This window comes from Copidosoma floridanum, unplaced genomic scaffold (genome assembly GCF_036245765.1).
Source record: "Copidosoma floridanum isolate Cflo_tuat_1 unplaced genomic scaffold, Cflo_Japanese_pri ptg000004l, whole genome shotgun sequence".
NCBI classification, from domain to species: Eukaryota; Metazoa; Arthropoda; class Insecta; order Hymenoptera; family Encyrtidae; genus Copidosoma; species Copidosoma floridanum.
In genome coordinates this window covers 34,129,307-34,146,489 of record NW_028321881.1, presented here as the reverse complement: position 1 = coordinate 34,146,489, position 17,183 = coordinate 34,129,307, and the positions used below count along the sequence as shown (strand labels likewise).

The window sequence follows — 17,183 nt, the reverse complement described above, 5'->3', positions numbered from 1 at the left end:
TTTTGTACAGTTGTTTTCACTGACAAAAGTGTGCTTCTAAGTTTATTCACTTATACTATCATAAATTAGCTCTCTTAAAGTATGAACAGTTTTTTGCGTTATATTTCATCTTTTAGTCCTCAAATATCTACGAGTTGAACACGATTGTATTTTTTGAAACATTCGAAGTCAACATTTTTAGTATGCTCAGTACAGTTAACTTCATGAGTACACTACATCTTCTGGGATACCCTATCACCCCTCACCCTCTCACCGGTAATGCTGTCAAGCTTTTTTCAAGTACATAAATTCTTACTTGTGATAATTTACGTCACTTACATTCTTGATTAAACTATACACTAACATAAGTTTACTTTAGATAAGACACGTTAGCAGTTGAGAAAAATGATTACATTTTTATTATTATTGTTATTTCTCCTACAACCTCTAACATTATTTTTAGTACTTTTATTATTGTTTTTAATATCATAATCATTATCATTATTGTAATTATTACTATCAATATCATTTTTGTTTGATTATAATCATAATTTGATTATTATTATTATCATTATTATTATTATTATTATTATTATTATTATCATTATTATTATTATTATTATTATTATTATTATTATTATTATCATTATTACTATTATGATCACTAAGAAAGGTGAGATTATACAACAAACTTTTTAAATTTTCTTAAAGAAATCAATTCAAGTTATTTTAGTTAGTATTATTTTCCAGCGATAAACGTAACATTAAATTTTTAGCTTTATTATGTTTAAAACCTGTATAACTAGAACGTTATTACAATCACTTGTTAACTGGTTAGTAGAATCTACAAATTTATTTTTATAATGTTTGTTCCGTGATTAGGACATCACTGAAAATCATGTTGTCTTGAAACGTTATGTTGTAAGTGTATTACTTTATCTCAAAAATAGTCTTTTGATGTTAGTAAAAAAATCTTGGCGTGAAACTTATGTCAGAACTGTAAGCATGTCATCGTTTTTTTTTGTTTTTTTTTTTAGTGTTAGTCTTATAATTATTTATTGAATAACATATAAGATGTTTTGTGTGCACTCAGTAAAGCACGATATTAGCACTGTTTGTAATCTTAGTAAGACACTTGTTAATATAAAAATATGTACGTTTATATTTTAATAGTATTTCGAAAAGTGCATAATTTTTTTCGCAGCTTGCAGGTTGCCTGTACGAGCTTTTATATGTCTAGTATATTAGTCATTTATCAGAATTACAGGGTGTATTGACATTATTTCATAAATCCAGAAATTAAAATAAGTTCCTAATATTCATTACATCTGTTATTTCTATTTTAAATCATTAATAAACGGTGTTGACTTTATAAATCGTTTTTAAAATTTACTTTAAGGTATCCTTTTAATTTACATGAAATATTTAAATATAATATTATATCTATATTTCAACCTCGTTCTTCCTACGAATCGACTGTTATAAATTTAAATCGTATTACATTAAGAAATTTAGTACTGTTAGATAAAAATGTTAGTCAACGTATAATAAAGAGCTTTTATTATCCACACAAATATAACTAATTACCTTGTAAGAGACCCATAAGCTTGTTGTAGCGTGTTGCATAATAACTGTTGAGTCACCGTACTTAATAATCGGTAACCCAATGACTTCTAAGTCTTTGTCCTCCAAAATTATTTTTTGATCGTCTTTTTCTTGTCGAAATAAAAAAGTTGACGTCTCTGTTGTTGCTTCATTCCTAATTAAAATAAAATATGAAAGGTATAAAAAACGTGACTAAGGTACGCTTGCATACAGATATATACATGTATCAATCTATACTGTAAAAATTTTGATAAGTCGTAAAATAAGTTCACTCGCAGCTCCTATCATACCCTCCTCTCTTAATATAAAGTAAAATTCGTTTAGTTCCTCCATTATTTTTAGCTCAAATGAATTTTTACTCCCCCCTCTGACAGTTCCCGTAACCTCAACGCAGCTTTTAAGAAGTTTTTCATGAAACAGTCAACTTTAATCAGATCCTCCGTTATTTTTATTGTGTTGAATTTTTAAATACATCCCCCCCTTTTTTAATCTAAGACGTGAGATTTATTTTGTTTCCTTATTATTTTTATGGAGTTAAAGTTTAAAACTCCTAGCGTAGCTACTACATTGCCACCATCACATTAAAAAAATTATTCAGTTTTTGTAGTACTTTAATCATTATAAAATTATGACGAATGAAAGTGCTAACGGTATGAATTAAAAAAGTAGATTATACTCTAATTACTAAATGGTTTTTAGTTAATTATATATTAAAACAAGTCAAAGCTAATAACTTTCTTGTAACTAACGACTATTTAATATAATTTACATATTTTAACAAACGTACTTCCTTCGTCTTTGCTCACCAAGTTGCGTAAAGTGATACTAATAATGCTTATCTAAAGACGTATAAGAAAACCGTGTGAGCTCGCTTGTTGTCACTAAAATAATGGTATATCATAAAATTATTAAATTATCAGTTTGAACCTTATAGTGTCTATAAATACTATGAATTACATACGAAAATAAGAATATAAATAAGAGAATACAGAAATATTAATGTTTCCTAATAAATAAAAAGAATTAAAGATTGAGACAAACATTTTCTAATTCATAAAGAAAGTAGTAAGAGGACAATTAGCTATACAATTGCTCTGTTGGTAGTATATTTGGCTTGTCATCTCTTTATGGCTGGAGTTGTCATCCCAGTTTAAAATAAAAATATCATAATTAAGTATGACAATTTTGTTTAAGGGAAAATTGGGCTCTGCAATAACCCCACATTAACTCTCACTATTTGAAGCTCTCTGGTATAGTTTCTAGCGAGTAATTATGTAGTATAACTTGTTACCATCTAGGTTATTATTTTATTAAGTATTGATTATTAATTATTAAAATAATTACTATTCATTAAATTTAATCCTTGACATAAGTTTTATTTTGAAATGTCGTGCGCAGCTACAATTTCCAACCTTATTTTCGATAGCACAGCCCACCATTTATAACGTTAGATGCAATTTATTTGCGGGGTCATATTCTTTAATACTCACTCTGCAACTTACCAAAGTATTGAGTTGTTTTGCAGTGTGAAAGTTGCTTAAAAAATGATAAACTACATGGGTATACTTTGTGCACGGTGGTCTGGCGCATGTGGGGCAATGAGCCGCCGTAGCCGCCAATGCATAAACCACGTCCACTTTCTGGAGGTCTACTTCAGTGTTATCGACCAAGTATGTCCGAACTGCAAGTGCTCTGAAGAATAACGATACCTTTGAAACAAATGACCAACTTCCACACTGCAAGAAACTTGATACTTTGGTAACTTATAGAATAATAATTAAAGAATATGATCCTGCAAAAAAATTGCATCTTACGTAAGCAACTTTTTTTAGGCCATTTTGCCAAAGTCTTTTTTTTTGCATTTAGCTGCAGTTTGAAAAACTATTGATCCGGTCTTGCTAAAGTTTAGTGTAGTTGTTATAAATTACTCAAGCTACAACACTGCCAACTCTTAGCTGTTAATGATAATGCGAAAGAGAGTTATAAATTTTTTAATATTAGCTCAAAAAACGAGCTTTTTTTGCATTGTACGGGGGAACCACTGGACCAATTAGGATTAATCAGAGGTTATTTTGTTCGTTTTTTTACCACACATACTTGTATATATTTCTTTTTTTGAATATTAAGGTTTATTGTTTATTTCCAACGATATATAGCGTGTTTTACCATTTTTACCATTTTTTTTATGCTTTGTCCGAAAACATTTTTTGTTCAATCTTATTACAATTGATTATTATTGTTTTATTTCGTACAACATATTATTTTCACGCTAGTTTGAGTTTCATGAAAAATTACCGGAATTTCAGCTAATTCGATCCCACTAATAGTACATAAGAAGAGCTGTGCAACTTCTCAAAATCATCCTCTCGGATTATCTGGTCTCAACCCAAAGCTAGGTTCTCGCTCCTCTGACAAGACCTACGCTATGGCATTGGCTAAAGCGCTTATTTATTTCAATAAAACACCAATGGTTACTACCATATTAAACTCACTCAGTGTGTGGACTCTCTTTTGATCTACTCTCACAAACCACTATCTACTCTCCTTGGCTCTATTGCCGAACTACTGTCTAACAATCGAGGAAAAAGTAGAAAGAAACTGGTAACAGGCTCTTTTCAACTGCCGCCAATCACTGCTAAGCCACCCATCAGTGACGATAACTCCATCGGTGAAACCGTATTCCGGTAGAAGGGCCCTACCTCTCTACGCCAAAAGGTTCACACTGTGTAGAACAGTGAAGTCGGTACCTTAATACCTCGAGCGCATTTGCCTCGTTAGATGGCGCGTACTGCACGGTATTTTTACGTGTAGGCATGTCTACCTTCTGTGTATACTACACAGTCTGTAAAGCTGCACTCACACGCTCTTTTGACCTGCGTGCATGGCATTTTCGGGTGTAAGGAGAAGTAGTCGTCTTTGCGTTGAGCAAATATACGTATAATAAATACGATGACTTTTAAATCAGGGTATGGTTATTAAGTAACTCAGTACTGTTATTAATAATTGTTTTACGAAATACAAATAAAAAGTAAAAAATATTATTGATAGTAATTTACAATCAGTAAGAAAATCACAATACGTGTCTACTTATAACATGTAAACCATGATCATAAAGACTGTTAGGATTCGAATGCAACTTAGTTTAAAGTTGCAGCCTTTTGAAAAACAAAATAAAATGTGTGTATTCAAAGGCTTAAATATAGCTGATTCTGAAGTAAATATTACGTTTCCCTTAGCAAGTAACAGGACTGAATTAAGTAAAATTACTAATAATAAATTTGGTTTTATAAAAAATACGTGCCAAGTTGCAAAACTTGTCGACAATGACGGTATACAATACAGCAAAATAATAAATATATTTGTGGTAGATAAGTAAATTATTGCTAGGTACATTCCAATAAAACAAACTGGATTTAATTAGCATTTTTCAGCAGACTCTGTTTATTCGAAAAAGAAATGTTCGAATACATACATTACGATTCTTTAATTACTGTTACTCTATCCCTTGTTTTTTCGAAAAATGATGGTTCATATCTTATAAGTAGACACGTATTGTGATTCTCTTACTGATTGTATATTTTTTATCAATAATATTTTTTACTTTTCATTTGAATTTAATAAAACAATTATTAATAACAGTACTGAGTTACTTAATAACCATACGCTGATTTAAAAGTCATCGTATTTATAATACGTATAGATGCTCAACGCAAGGACGAATACTTTTCTTTACACCCGAAAATGCCGTCCACGCAGGTCAAAAGAGCGTGTGAGTGCAGCTCTACAGAATGTATGGTATTCACAGAAGGTAGACGTGCCTACACGTAAAAATACCATGCAGTACACACCATCCTACGAGGCAAATGCGCACAAGGTATTAAGGTGCCGACTGCACTATCTTACGCAGTGCGAACCTTTTTGAGTGTGCACCCTCGAAAACGACTCCTACCTCCCTCGACTCTCTCTCTCTCTCTCTCTCTCTGTTTAAATTTGTCCACACTAATAGGCCGCTTTTATCAAACTAAATGCACTATATTATGTCAAATAGATATGTCTAAGTCTTAGGGCAATGATGAACCACTGAATAAAAAAGACAGCTACATAAGATTATTACGTTATAAGGATTATATCATCTGCTGCCGTACTGTGCAGAAACTTTGAATAAAGGTAGAAAGTCTTCACAATCAATGCACTGGCTCGAGTCCTCTTACATTATTAAGGTACTACAAGTGTTCTAAATCCAAACACGCTCATTCTTTCACTTAAATAGATACTAACTTAATATTTACACCATTTTCTTTGAGCACACCGCGAAAGCTTTGGCAATCTATCACATGCAGTTTACGAAATGGCAAAAAATTCTACAATCATTATACTAATATATTACATGCTTCTTGATTTTCGATAGAAAAGTGAATAAGGGTGCAACTGCTTGTCGATAACTATTAAATACTAACAAACACGCCAAACACCCACTCACAGGGATAGCGGAAAATTTTGTGAGGGTGTTGGACACTGCTCACGTAAAGTTTTTTTAAATAGTACATTAGCTTTGTGGACTTGAAAAACTTTTACTGTAGACTTTTGATAGTTTATGCATTGTAAAAAATAAGAAATTCTTTCTTTCCACATAATTACGTATAAAAAAATTACTAAGTAATGGCTAAAGATTAGTAAAACAAAAAAAATGTTCTCTTTGACACTATAAAAATTTATTGTACACCTAGGCTTATTTTTCTTAGAACAATATTATATTACTAGCGATCTTATCTGTAACGGCGTTGCCCAAGACTCACTAACTAGAACACTGTAGTGTGTTGACATGTAATGTAAATCTTTTTCAGTTAAAAATCTTACATCTATTCCTGACATTTCTTAGAACGAAAATCTTCTTGTCTAGTACATATTTGTTCGAAATCCATACAGTTTCTATGATTCCATAAAAAAATAGTTGGCTCTAAAGGACAGTTCATTTGCACTGTCTCCCGTATAATCTACAAAAAGGGCTATTTTTGGAAGCTGTCAAGATTTAAAACTCACAAATAATATTTAATTTAAAAAAAATAAACCAATGAGCCATGGGACCCATGGGAGAAGCGAAGTTCCAGTAAGGTTATTATAAAAAAACTGTTTTTTTGTAATTATGTGATTTTTAGGCAATTAAACATTATTTTATGTTGAAAATACAAAATTCATTAATGCTCATTCGAAATTTTATATTTATAAGAATTTATTGCGCGTACTTTTTCCGCCTTGTTAATATGCTTTCAGATTTTTTTGCCGTTCAGGAACATCAGGTTTACAAATATTTTCGATCGAAAATTTTAAGTAGGCTACATAGCTAGAAAATGGACGATAGAATTTCATGTGTAATTAGTTTGGGAAAGCCATACGGCATTTCATGTGGTTTTAGATACAAAAGGGGTTGTGAATTGGTTATGCCATATGTAATGCCATATGGAAAAATACATGGAAATAAAAATTGAAAAAAAGAACACAAAAAATTTGTCATCTATAAATAAATATTGAAGAGTCTAATTTACCATACTTTCAAGTTTCAAGTAGTTTTCTTTGTTATTTGCATAAACAGGGCAACGTCGTTAAGCCCCATATAAATATGAACAATAACTATGTATGTAAATAGAGACAAAGTAGGATGAGTGAGCTTAAAGAAAATGAGCAGCAAAACCGCTGCCATGTGTTGCAAAATCTGCAAGGCGTATATATCCATAATTATACTTTTTAACAAACAACGAGTAGAATCCTGTGTTAATCTTATGGGTTGTGACAGCCAAACAGCTACTGTCCGGCGTTTTGTTGCTCAATTCCTTGAATCTCACTAACTAGCATGTCTAGGTAGGGCCACGCTCTTTCCCGTAACATCATTCCACTATCGAACGCAACACATTTGCCACACGACGACCAATGTATGCTGACTAGGGTGTTGTTGTTACGTAAAAAATTTCTGTTCAGAGTTTTTCAATATTTTTCTGGCAAATATGTTATCTTAAAAATTTATATCTCATACATTTTATTTTTAAGCTTCGTATCTTGTTTCACTTTTGAATTTTCGTGCCGTTTGGTGATGCTCAGAAAAACAAAAAGAGAGAGTCGCACGCGCTTGCTACCGTATATTGCATACATAGTACTCTCGCTGTTAAAAAAGCATGCGGTTAGGGGGGGGGAAGGGACGAAGGGGGCAAGAGAAAGTGTAACAGTTTCCTCTATTTTCATTAAACAAGGGCCCTAGATAAGAAGCATCGCTTCAAAAATTCTCTTTTTTTATCTATCAACTTTATTATGAAATCACTAAAGTCCTGAAGCTAAATCTCTACACTTGTTATCGCGACAAAAATACAAATAAATATTTTACTTCTTTGAAAATCTAGAAAATTGAAGAGATTTTCGTGAAGGTTATAATATAAAGCTAATCCCTCACATGATGAATTCTTTAACTATCGATTTTGATGTTGATGTTTCAATCTCGATAAACGTTCTGCGTCAGTTACTTGTTGCCTAGCATTTCATATACATTTAAAGTTTTCCTTTCAATTCATCCTCTTACGACTTTTAGCATGGTTAGAACTTTTGTGAGAACTCAATGCCATTTTCTGTCAACTTCGTTAAGTTTTAATATATTTGTTAGTAAGATAGTTTGACGTCCGATTGCACTTAAAAAGGCCGGTGAGTTCAGCTCTTTTTTGACTAAAGTTTTCAGCCAACATGACTGTCTCTATCCCTGAGGGTAATTTTATCTAGCCTCTTGTTGTAGCACCAGACTGATCAGGAGAAAAACTACAATGTTTGAAGCATTAGAACTAGTTGTATAGCTCTTTCCAATATCTCCTGATATTACGCCAAAGACATTGGCGTCTAAAGAACCTTTTTTTGCAGAGATCAAATTTCTGGTGATCTAAGGTGGAGGATTGGCTTATGTTTACCCATTGAAGACTGTTCCGTTTGCTCACCTTTATTTTTTCTTTGTAGCTGTTAGGTTTACGGAGGATTGGTTATTCCTGGTTGAACGCTAAGAGTCAAGAGGGTAGTATAAGGTCGTCAGTAGCCGGAGTTTCCAGCCTTGCGACGAACAACAAGTAGAGAGCGTAAATACTTATAATGGCTCTGAAAAGGGTCAGTGGTGAAACTTTTAGCTATTCCTTATTATAATTCCTTATAATAGAAAGCTGGATATGCGAGTAGCTTGACTCTAGTCCTTGAAGTCTCTGTATACGGAGATCGTGCTGGAGGAAGGTACACCACCTCAAGAATACCTTATCTTCTAGTCGTTTCCTGGATAACCAACCGCTTATTGTTAGTCGGAAAAGCGGGCATAGAGAATATCTCCTTCGTAGTATAATGTTAGGACAAACCACTAAGAATAAGGCTGTTATAGCTGCCTGAACTGCTTAGGGTTGTTATCCCAGGCTTGCTGTTATAGCAAAATCTGCTCTGATAGTATCAGGACAGTTGAAGAAATGGCCGTGAAACCCTAAAATGCTAAGGCATATTGTGCTCTGGCCAGACACATCTCCTGATATTTCACCAGAGACGTTAGCATTTAGAACACCTTTTTATGTGTAGTACTCGTCAATCTAATAATTCGGGATGGAGCTCGACACAAGTCTCTTATCCAGTGTAGAAGAGTGTTGTCAGTAGTCAGGATACTCAGCTGCACGATTCTCAGCTCTATGCTTCGTGTACTGACAGTGAACGACTGTGGTATTTGGTACTTTGCTCGGGGATATAATAACCAGACTTACTTAATTCTATTGCAGGTAGCTATGATTTCACTTCTATGCCACTTAGCAGATTCTACTGGACTGAAGTAAGAAGTTAGCGTATTTTTAAAAATTTTTAACCTTATTTATTGCTATTCTTATTAACTTTTTTCAAAGTAAAAACTAAGGTTAAACCATTTAGGAAGTATTAAGAATTAGTTAGCAAAATCTCAGCAAGATCAGTTGAGTAGTTTTTGTGGTCAGCGATTACGACCATTTCAGCTACCTTGCTTTACATATTAGTAAGATATACAGGGTATATTAAAATTGGTCCCAGAAAATTATATGTTACAGTTAGGCTTGCTGAGGTGAACAAAAAAGCTCATTGCAATTTTTCAATAAAATGTGTTGTTTAAATAATATGACGAAAAAACTGTTTGCAAAATTGACCAATCAACGAGAGGTATGCAATGTAGGGGCGTGAATTTGTTTAGTAGAAAGAGAAGAGAGGCAAGTAGTGAAAGCAGGCAAAAGAGATAAACTTGTTCGCAGTGCAAAAATGATGTTCATCAAACCACATTAGAGGTAGATACAGCAGGTATTTAATCTGATTAGGGTAAGAAACTAGCGGGCTTTCTGAAACAGAACAAGACTACGACAGCAATCGATAATGAACTGAACGTAAAGTAGTGAGTGTGCAGTTTTTTTCATTTAAGTAGGCACTAAGTTCTTGTTTTTGTTAAAGTAACTTGAAGGACTGTTTGACAAAAAGATAAAAGAAGCTTAGTATTAAGTAACAAAAATATTATTTATCATTACTTTACACACTCTTGACAGCGTGGTAAAAAGATGTTAATGGTCTTTTCTCACTTATGCATAAATTATTAAAATGTAAGTTATCAAACATCGATAATAAGTATTTAAATAATTTTTTACCATTACATAGCATTATAAATTATTAATAAGTAGGCAATAGAGATTGAATGCCAACAATCTTAATTTTTTTTTTTTTTTTAACTATTTGACTTAGTATCAAAAAATAGGTGAATAAATGCCAGCGGTAAATAACTTTTATAATTTGTGTTTTCTTTCAATGAGCTGATAATAAGACATTGGGGAAGTATCACTACAAAAAAATTGTTTCATCTTCAGCGAACAAGCATCAATGGTAAGTGACTTAATTATTTTTTCTCTATTTTATGGGCTGTCAATGAGAGGCCATCAAGCATCGATGCTAAGTAGCGTTCTTTTATTTTGATATGTTGGAGAATCGCCGATCAAAATGTCATCAAAATTTTAGTCAGGTAAATAATCTTATTACTCTTACTTGAGTCATAAATAAATAAATAAATGGCTATGTAATATCAGCATTAACAAATCTTATAAATTTAAAAAGGAATTCTTTTTATTTAAGTACTTACTTAATAGGCTATAAGCATGCACAGGCAATCAGTAAAGTCATCCATCTCACTATGCACTCTTGAACCAAAAAATGATCCCTACTATATTTTTCTTTAATTGATTAGGAAAAATTAAAGAGGTTGCGAGCGAGCCTTTCTACTCCTCAAATTAAATGTTATTATTTTATTTTAATTATTGATAATAAAGCCTGTTAATTATGAGCACAAGATGACTTAAATGTTAGGATTTATTTTCTTTTTTATTATTAATGCTCATCTTCAGCTCAGTAAATAATATATCGTGGTCAGTAGTAGCCCCACTTTCTGGCCTAAGTACCTAATATACTATTATAAGTTAAACGAAAAATAAATGAAAATCTGTGAATCATCAGCATGAACACCCTGTTACGTTTTTCCTTAATTACTTAAATAAAGTAATAAAGTTACGACCAAACATTAGACGAACACTTTGTTCGTTTATTAAGCGGTTATGGCAAAATAAGCTGATTTTTCGAATAATTAAATAACAAAGACATGAGTGAGACATGATCCTAATCATCACATGAGTGGAGTGCATTGGTTTGGCTTGTTCGCCATACGTTTCATTATACCTAAGCATGAAACTAAAAACTACTTGGAGATACTAAAAAATTACTATTTATTAGCTTTAGCTTATGAACATATGTTAAATCGAAACAAACACATTTACCTTGCATAAAAGCGAACTAGGCTACTCATACTCTTTTGGTCCTATAGGTACCATGTTTGAACCACCTTGAGAAATTTTTTTTTTGTATATTTTTTATTAAAAATTTATTTTAGTTATACAGAATTCAATATCTATTAAAGCAGGTTCAAACTATTATTGTACTTTCTTTTGTGCAGCTTTTTCTGCTGCTACAACATAAGTCGATATGTACGCCATGCGCACTAACGAGCGAGATTAAGAGCTTCTAAATTTGTTAAAGAATAATATATTATGGTTCTTCTTGTTTTGCAGATTGATCGTGCATGTATTAAGCTATTTTAGAGAGTACAGTCAACTTATAAAAGAAGAGTTGACTTTATGACAAAAAAGCGTCCAACCGAAGAATCTTATTCTTTTTCAATGTAAAAGAAAACCTTGAGAACCGATGTGATTGTGTGTTTTCTTTTGATAAATTTTTTTAACGTTTTTTCTTGCTGTCAAACGAGTATGATATAATAAATTTTTTTTTATTACTACAAATGAATGATATTTAAAAGTTAAAGGAGACACTTGCTTTGACTCCCCTGATGCATATTTTGCTGCTGCATGTACGTGTACACGCGCACAAAGCAGAATTATCAAGTGACAATCAAGACAACAAGTGAAAAATACGTGGTGTAACAGTATTCTCTTGAAGGATGACATTTTTTTTAATTGACAAAAGCATCGAGATTCGATGCCATTTTTAATGTTAAATTTTTCATACTTTTAAGTATTTTATTCAGCTATAACAGAAAAATTAATTTTATTTTATTATTTACTTTGTAAGATTTTAGATATTCATCTTTACCTGGCAGGTTGAACACGCACTTACAAAGAATGGTTACTAAGTGAAGATTAACAGTAACAAAGTAAAAAGTACGTGGCAAAATAGCTTTTGATTAAACAGTTTAATTACTTTTTTGAACATACAAAAACATCAAGATATACTGCAGTTTCTTACGTTACAAGTAGCATTCAATCTTTGCTTCTTATTTAGTGAGTACGTCAAAACCACCGTACGGTTTTATTTTATTCAAAGCTTAGGCATTAAAAAATAATTGAAGCAGACACTTGTTTTTTCCTGAGTATCTTGCAGCTACAAGGTAAGTTAGTCCTAATGCAGGCAGGAACGCGCTGCATCATTATGTGTGCAGTTGATATCTGTAAAAGACACAAAATGCAATTTTATTTTCTGAATTTGGCACTTGCAAGCTAAGCTGAGCTGGATTTTGTTGTGTTGTCAACTTATAGTGAGGTGTCGAACGTAGATTAAATAGTTATTAAGCCAGAAAGCTGTTATTCCGTTGAAAAAAACAAAACATTTAAATTTGATGTGAGACCCTTGGTCTTTATGATTTGCAGCAGACTGAAAGCCAAGAGTCACTCTATCCTTATCGTTTTCTATCATGGATCACGTATCCAATAACGTTTTGTATTGTACTTAGGAAAAAAAAATACAAAAAAAATACAAAAAATAAAAAATTGATGTCTTACTTTTGCATTGTTGTAGATAAAAATTAATTTTTTTAAAATAATAGTTCACCAACTTTAAAATCTCTTTTTTATGGAAGGTGTTTTTAACGTCCTTAATTGTTTTCTATGACTAGATTCGCTTTGCTTTTGATATTAATAATGGCTTGCTGTGGCATTTCTGTTTGCTAGATTTTTTCAAAAGCCCATACGATATGTTTGCGGCATTCTTCAGCGACGGATTATCAGAATTTTATACATGATCTCGTTAACAAAACCCCACAAAATGTTGTTAAGTGGGGTTATGTATGGAGATCGAGCAGGCCCATGTATTGGACTATATCATCTAATCCAGCGATCTAGAAATCGCTCATGCAAGTGTACTTGTATACCTGCCAAAAAGTACACACAAGCCCCTTTACGTTGATACAACATGACTTTTCAAACTGCCAAGGGAATATCCTTCCAGCAGTTCTGGCAAATCGTTTTGCAGGAAATGCAGGTAGGCAATACCCGTCAGCCTTGGTAGTAAAAAACAATAGACCAATCTATAAAAATAATTTAATGTTATTTGTGCTGCCCCGTTAACAATATATTAATAAATTTTTCACGTAAACAACATTAATAAATTCTTAGTTGGTCTATCAAAAATTAACTTTCATTTCACAATTTGAAATGCAGCGTGATAAGTTTTACAAATAAGCGCAGCAGACTGGAAATCTGAGATGTCGTTGACGACTACATACGAAAAAAATAACTGTACGTGGCAATAACTTAGAAATAATCCAGAATAAACAATAGAAAAAATGCTTTTGTTCTTGTGTCACAGAATTTTAAATATTTTTTTTTTACCTTGAACGTTTTTAAGGGTCTAGATCATCCTCGATAGAAAAAAAAGATGTGCCGAAAATGGGCATTCAACCAGAGTTGTCCCAATAGTCTCTCAGGCATGGCTTTGCAACTGTTTTTAATAACGCTAATGTTAGTAACTTAATACTCCACTATTTAGACACGGGAGACCTGATAAATAAGGATTAGGATAGAACGACGGTATACTTTCAGTGTGCTGCAATTACAGAGACTGAGAGTTCTCAGTAAGACAAAAATGTCTTATTTCTTCGACGGAATAAAAGCTTCCTTGTTCAATGACTATTCTATCCACTTTTAACACCTTATCAGAAGCTTACTACACTCCATAACCCAGTTTAGTTTAGCTTGCAAGTGCCCAAAAAAAAAAAAAAAGCATTTTGTTAATCTTAAGCAAATAAATGTCCACACGCATGATTACGCAGCGCGTTCCTGTCTGCGTAAGGATCAACCTACCCAGTTGCTGCAAAATACGCAGCAGAGACAACGGAGCAAAAAATAATATTTGTGCCTGCTTAAGTTATTATTTTCTTAGCCGTAACTTTAAACAAAAAAAAACCATAAAATGATTTGGATGTGCTCGCTGAATGAAAAGCAAAAATTGTACGCTACTTCTAACGGAGAAAATGGCATCAAATCTTGATGTTACTTGCGCATTTGAGTAAGCTTAAAGCTAAAAGCAAAAGCTGCTTTACCTCATGTTTCTTATGATGTCACTGTTAACTTTTACTTAGCAGCTGTATTTCAACTACATAATATACATATATCTTCTTGTATTGTATAGTCATTTTAAGGAGAATCAACCTCTGACGCCTTCATCTCCTTGCATTCCCACCAATCCTCCACTCATTTTACTCGAAAGACCTTGTTATTTGTTTAGCTTCTTGCTGTTTCTTATATTTTATAACGATTTCCTCCACTGCCCAATCTTCCCCCATGCATCCCCTACTCATCCACCTCAATTTCGACTTATACTTTTTTTTTGCTAATTGGGATAAATTGCATGTACGGTAGAATTAATGGTCCAATTGGGTTCAAGCATAATAATAAGGGATAACTAGAAATTTCATCACTGGCCTTTTTGAAGGCCAATATGAGTATTTACGCTCATTACTTACCCTTCAATCTCATCGGTTGTTTTAAGGGCCCCCTAAGTTTAAACTACCGTGCCAACAAATACATTGTTACTAGAATTTTCGGAAACATTATTCGTCGACTAAAAGACTACGTAAAGCCGGCCACTATTAAACCAAGTCAGTCATTCACTGGCAGACGTCACGAGCAGAGTTGTTCGTCACAAGGCTGGGAACCCCGGTGACCGACGACCCTATATTACCCCCTCGACTCTAAGCATGTAACCAGGAATCACCGATAATCTCCAAGGTCTGCGCTGGGCGTACCTAACAGCTATGAAGGAAAAAAAAACTTGAGCCAACGAGAGTCTCCAACGGGCAAGCATCACAAACCAATCTCTACTTATCTCTCCACCTTAGATCATCAAAACAACTGAGTCTGCAAAAATAGGTGCTTTAGACACCAACGTCTTTGACGTTATGCCAGGAGACGTTGGGAAAGAGCACTGCAACTAGCCCCAATGCTTCGGACTTTGTAATTTTTCTCCCGATCAGTCTTGGTCTCAGTCCAGAGAAGATCACCCTGAGGTATCCAGGCAGTCACATTTGCTGTAAACTTAAGTCAAGAAAGAGTTTACTTAAAAAACTCACCAGTCTTTTTTAGGGCAATCGGATATCGAACTATCTTACTAACAAATATATTAGAACTTAACAAAATTGACAGAAAATAGCCTTCAGGGGTCACAAAAGTCACAAGAGGGTGAATCGGAAAGAAAACTTCGAATGTATCTAATGAATACAATTGTAGGCGTCAAGAAACTGACACAGTAAATTTATCGATATTGGAACAGCAACCTCAAAATCGACAAATAAAGAATCCATTACGTGAGACATCAGCTTTTCATTTTACCCTCACAGTTATCTCTTAAATCTTTAAAGATCTAAATTCAGGTTTTTAAATAAGAAGAAAATGTATTTGTATTTTTGTGGCAATAAAAAATGTAGAGATTAAGCTCTAGGACTTTCTTTCTCTGGTAATAAAGTTGTGAGATAAGAGAAAAAAAATTTTTTTAATATACATTTTTGGGAGTTTAAAATCTTAACATCTTTCAATAATAGCCCTTTTCGAAAATTACGTGGGAGAAACTGATAATCAACCGCTCCTTATGTCCAAAGATTATTTTATGGCACGATACTTTTCAGCATAATTTTATTTTTTTTTAATTTTATTTACAGCTTATTATTTGATCAAATAAACTGTATGGATTGCGAACAAATATGTTTTAAGTAAGAATATTTTTGTTCTGAAAAGTGTCAGGAATAAATGTAAAATTTTTAACTGAAAACGTTTCAAATTACATGTCAACACAGTAGGGTGTTCCATTTAGTAAGTCTCGGGCGAAGCCGAGACGGGGGGCTGCTAGTTAAATGATAAAAAAAAAAATATTTGTTCAGATGCACACGATTTCTCAGTCAGAGAATGAGACACATGAGAAATTTCATGTATCTATACCCGTAAATAATTGTAAAAAATCAAATTATAATACAAGTAACGTAGCGTATAGTAGTAGAATGTTTGATAAGTTGTATCCTCTATTAATCAATAGACAAAAGTAGATTTTCGATCAATTATGTGACAACGATTGAAAAATTAGATTTATTGGTGGCCTCAGTGGTACAGGTAAGATATTTTTGTATTACATTTTAATTATTATTTTATTTTAACCAAAAAAAAAAATTTCCTATAGTATTGCCGAGTATTGCCGTAATATTACTTCTTAAGAAAATGACAAGTCAAAAAACTTTTGAATTAGCATAAGAATTAAACAATATGAAAAAAACTACAATCTGAATAAAATGGCTTTTGGTTTTTTTAGAGAGCGATTTTTGATAAATCCTTTTTGTCATTAAGACAAGTATTTGAAAAGTAATGATATCAGAAATAATAAAATTTTCAATTCCATAAGCATTATTCAAAATACATAAACTAAGTGGTAATCTTCGTTTAAATGATGCCAAGTTTTTAAAATTTTTATGAATAATAAAAAGTAGAAATGTTGACTTTTTTATCATCCCAAGAAAATAGTTAACAGATTATGCGTGGTCAAAAAAATTTGGTAAAGAGTCTATTGTAGTGTAGGTATGGTAACATTTGAAAATTTTAGTAAATCTGATGATAAAATTTATTTAAATTTTGCATCAAATGTTTTAAGTAATACTCGTTCATGTTTTTCACTTCATAAATTAAATTAAGAAGTTGGAGCAGAGGTGATACTAATTGGAAATTTAATTATAGTAAACATATAATGTATTTAAATAAGTTAAAACAAACAACATTATT

The 17,183-nt window shown here is 32.4% G+C and overlaps 1 protein-coding gene across 1 annotated transcript in view; it reads right to left on the bottom strand.

Annotated features, from left to right (window-relative positions):
- RyR (Ryanodine receptor) overlaps positions 1–17,183 on the bottom strand; it is a 1,110,242-nt gene that overhangs the window by 825,669 nt on the left and 267,390 nt on the right. Inside the window, exon 11 of the mRNA XM_089598062.1 lies at positions 1,567–1,738. Coding sequence (XP_089454188.1) covers positions 1,567–1,738 — 172 coding nt within the window. The remainder of the gene's footprint in view (positions 1–1,566; positions 1,739–17,183) is intronic.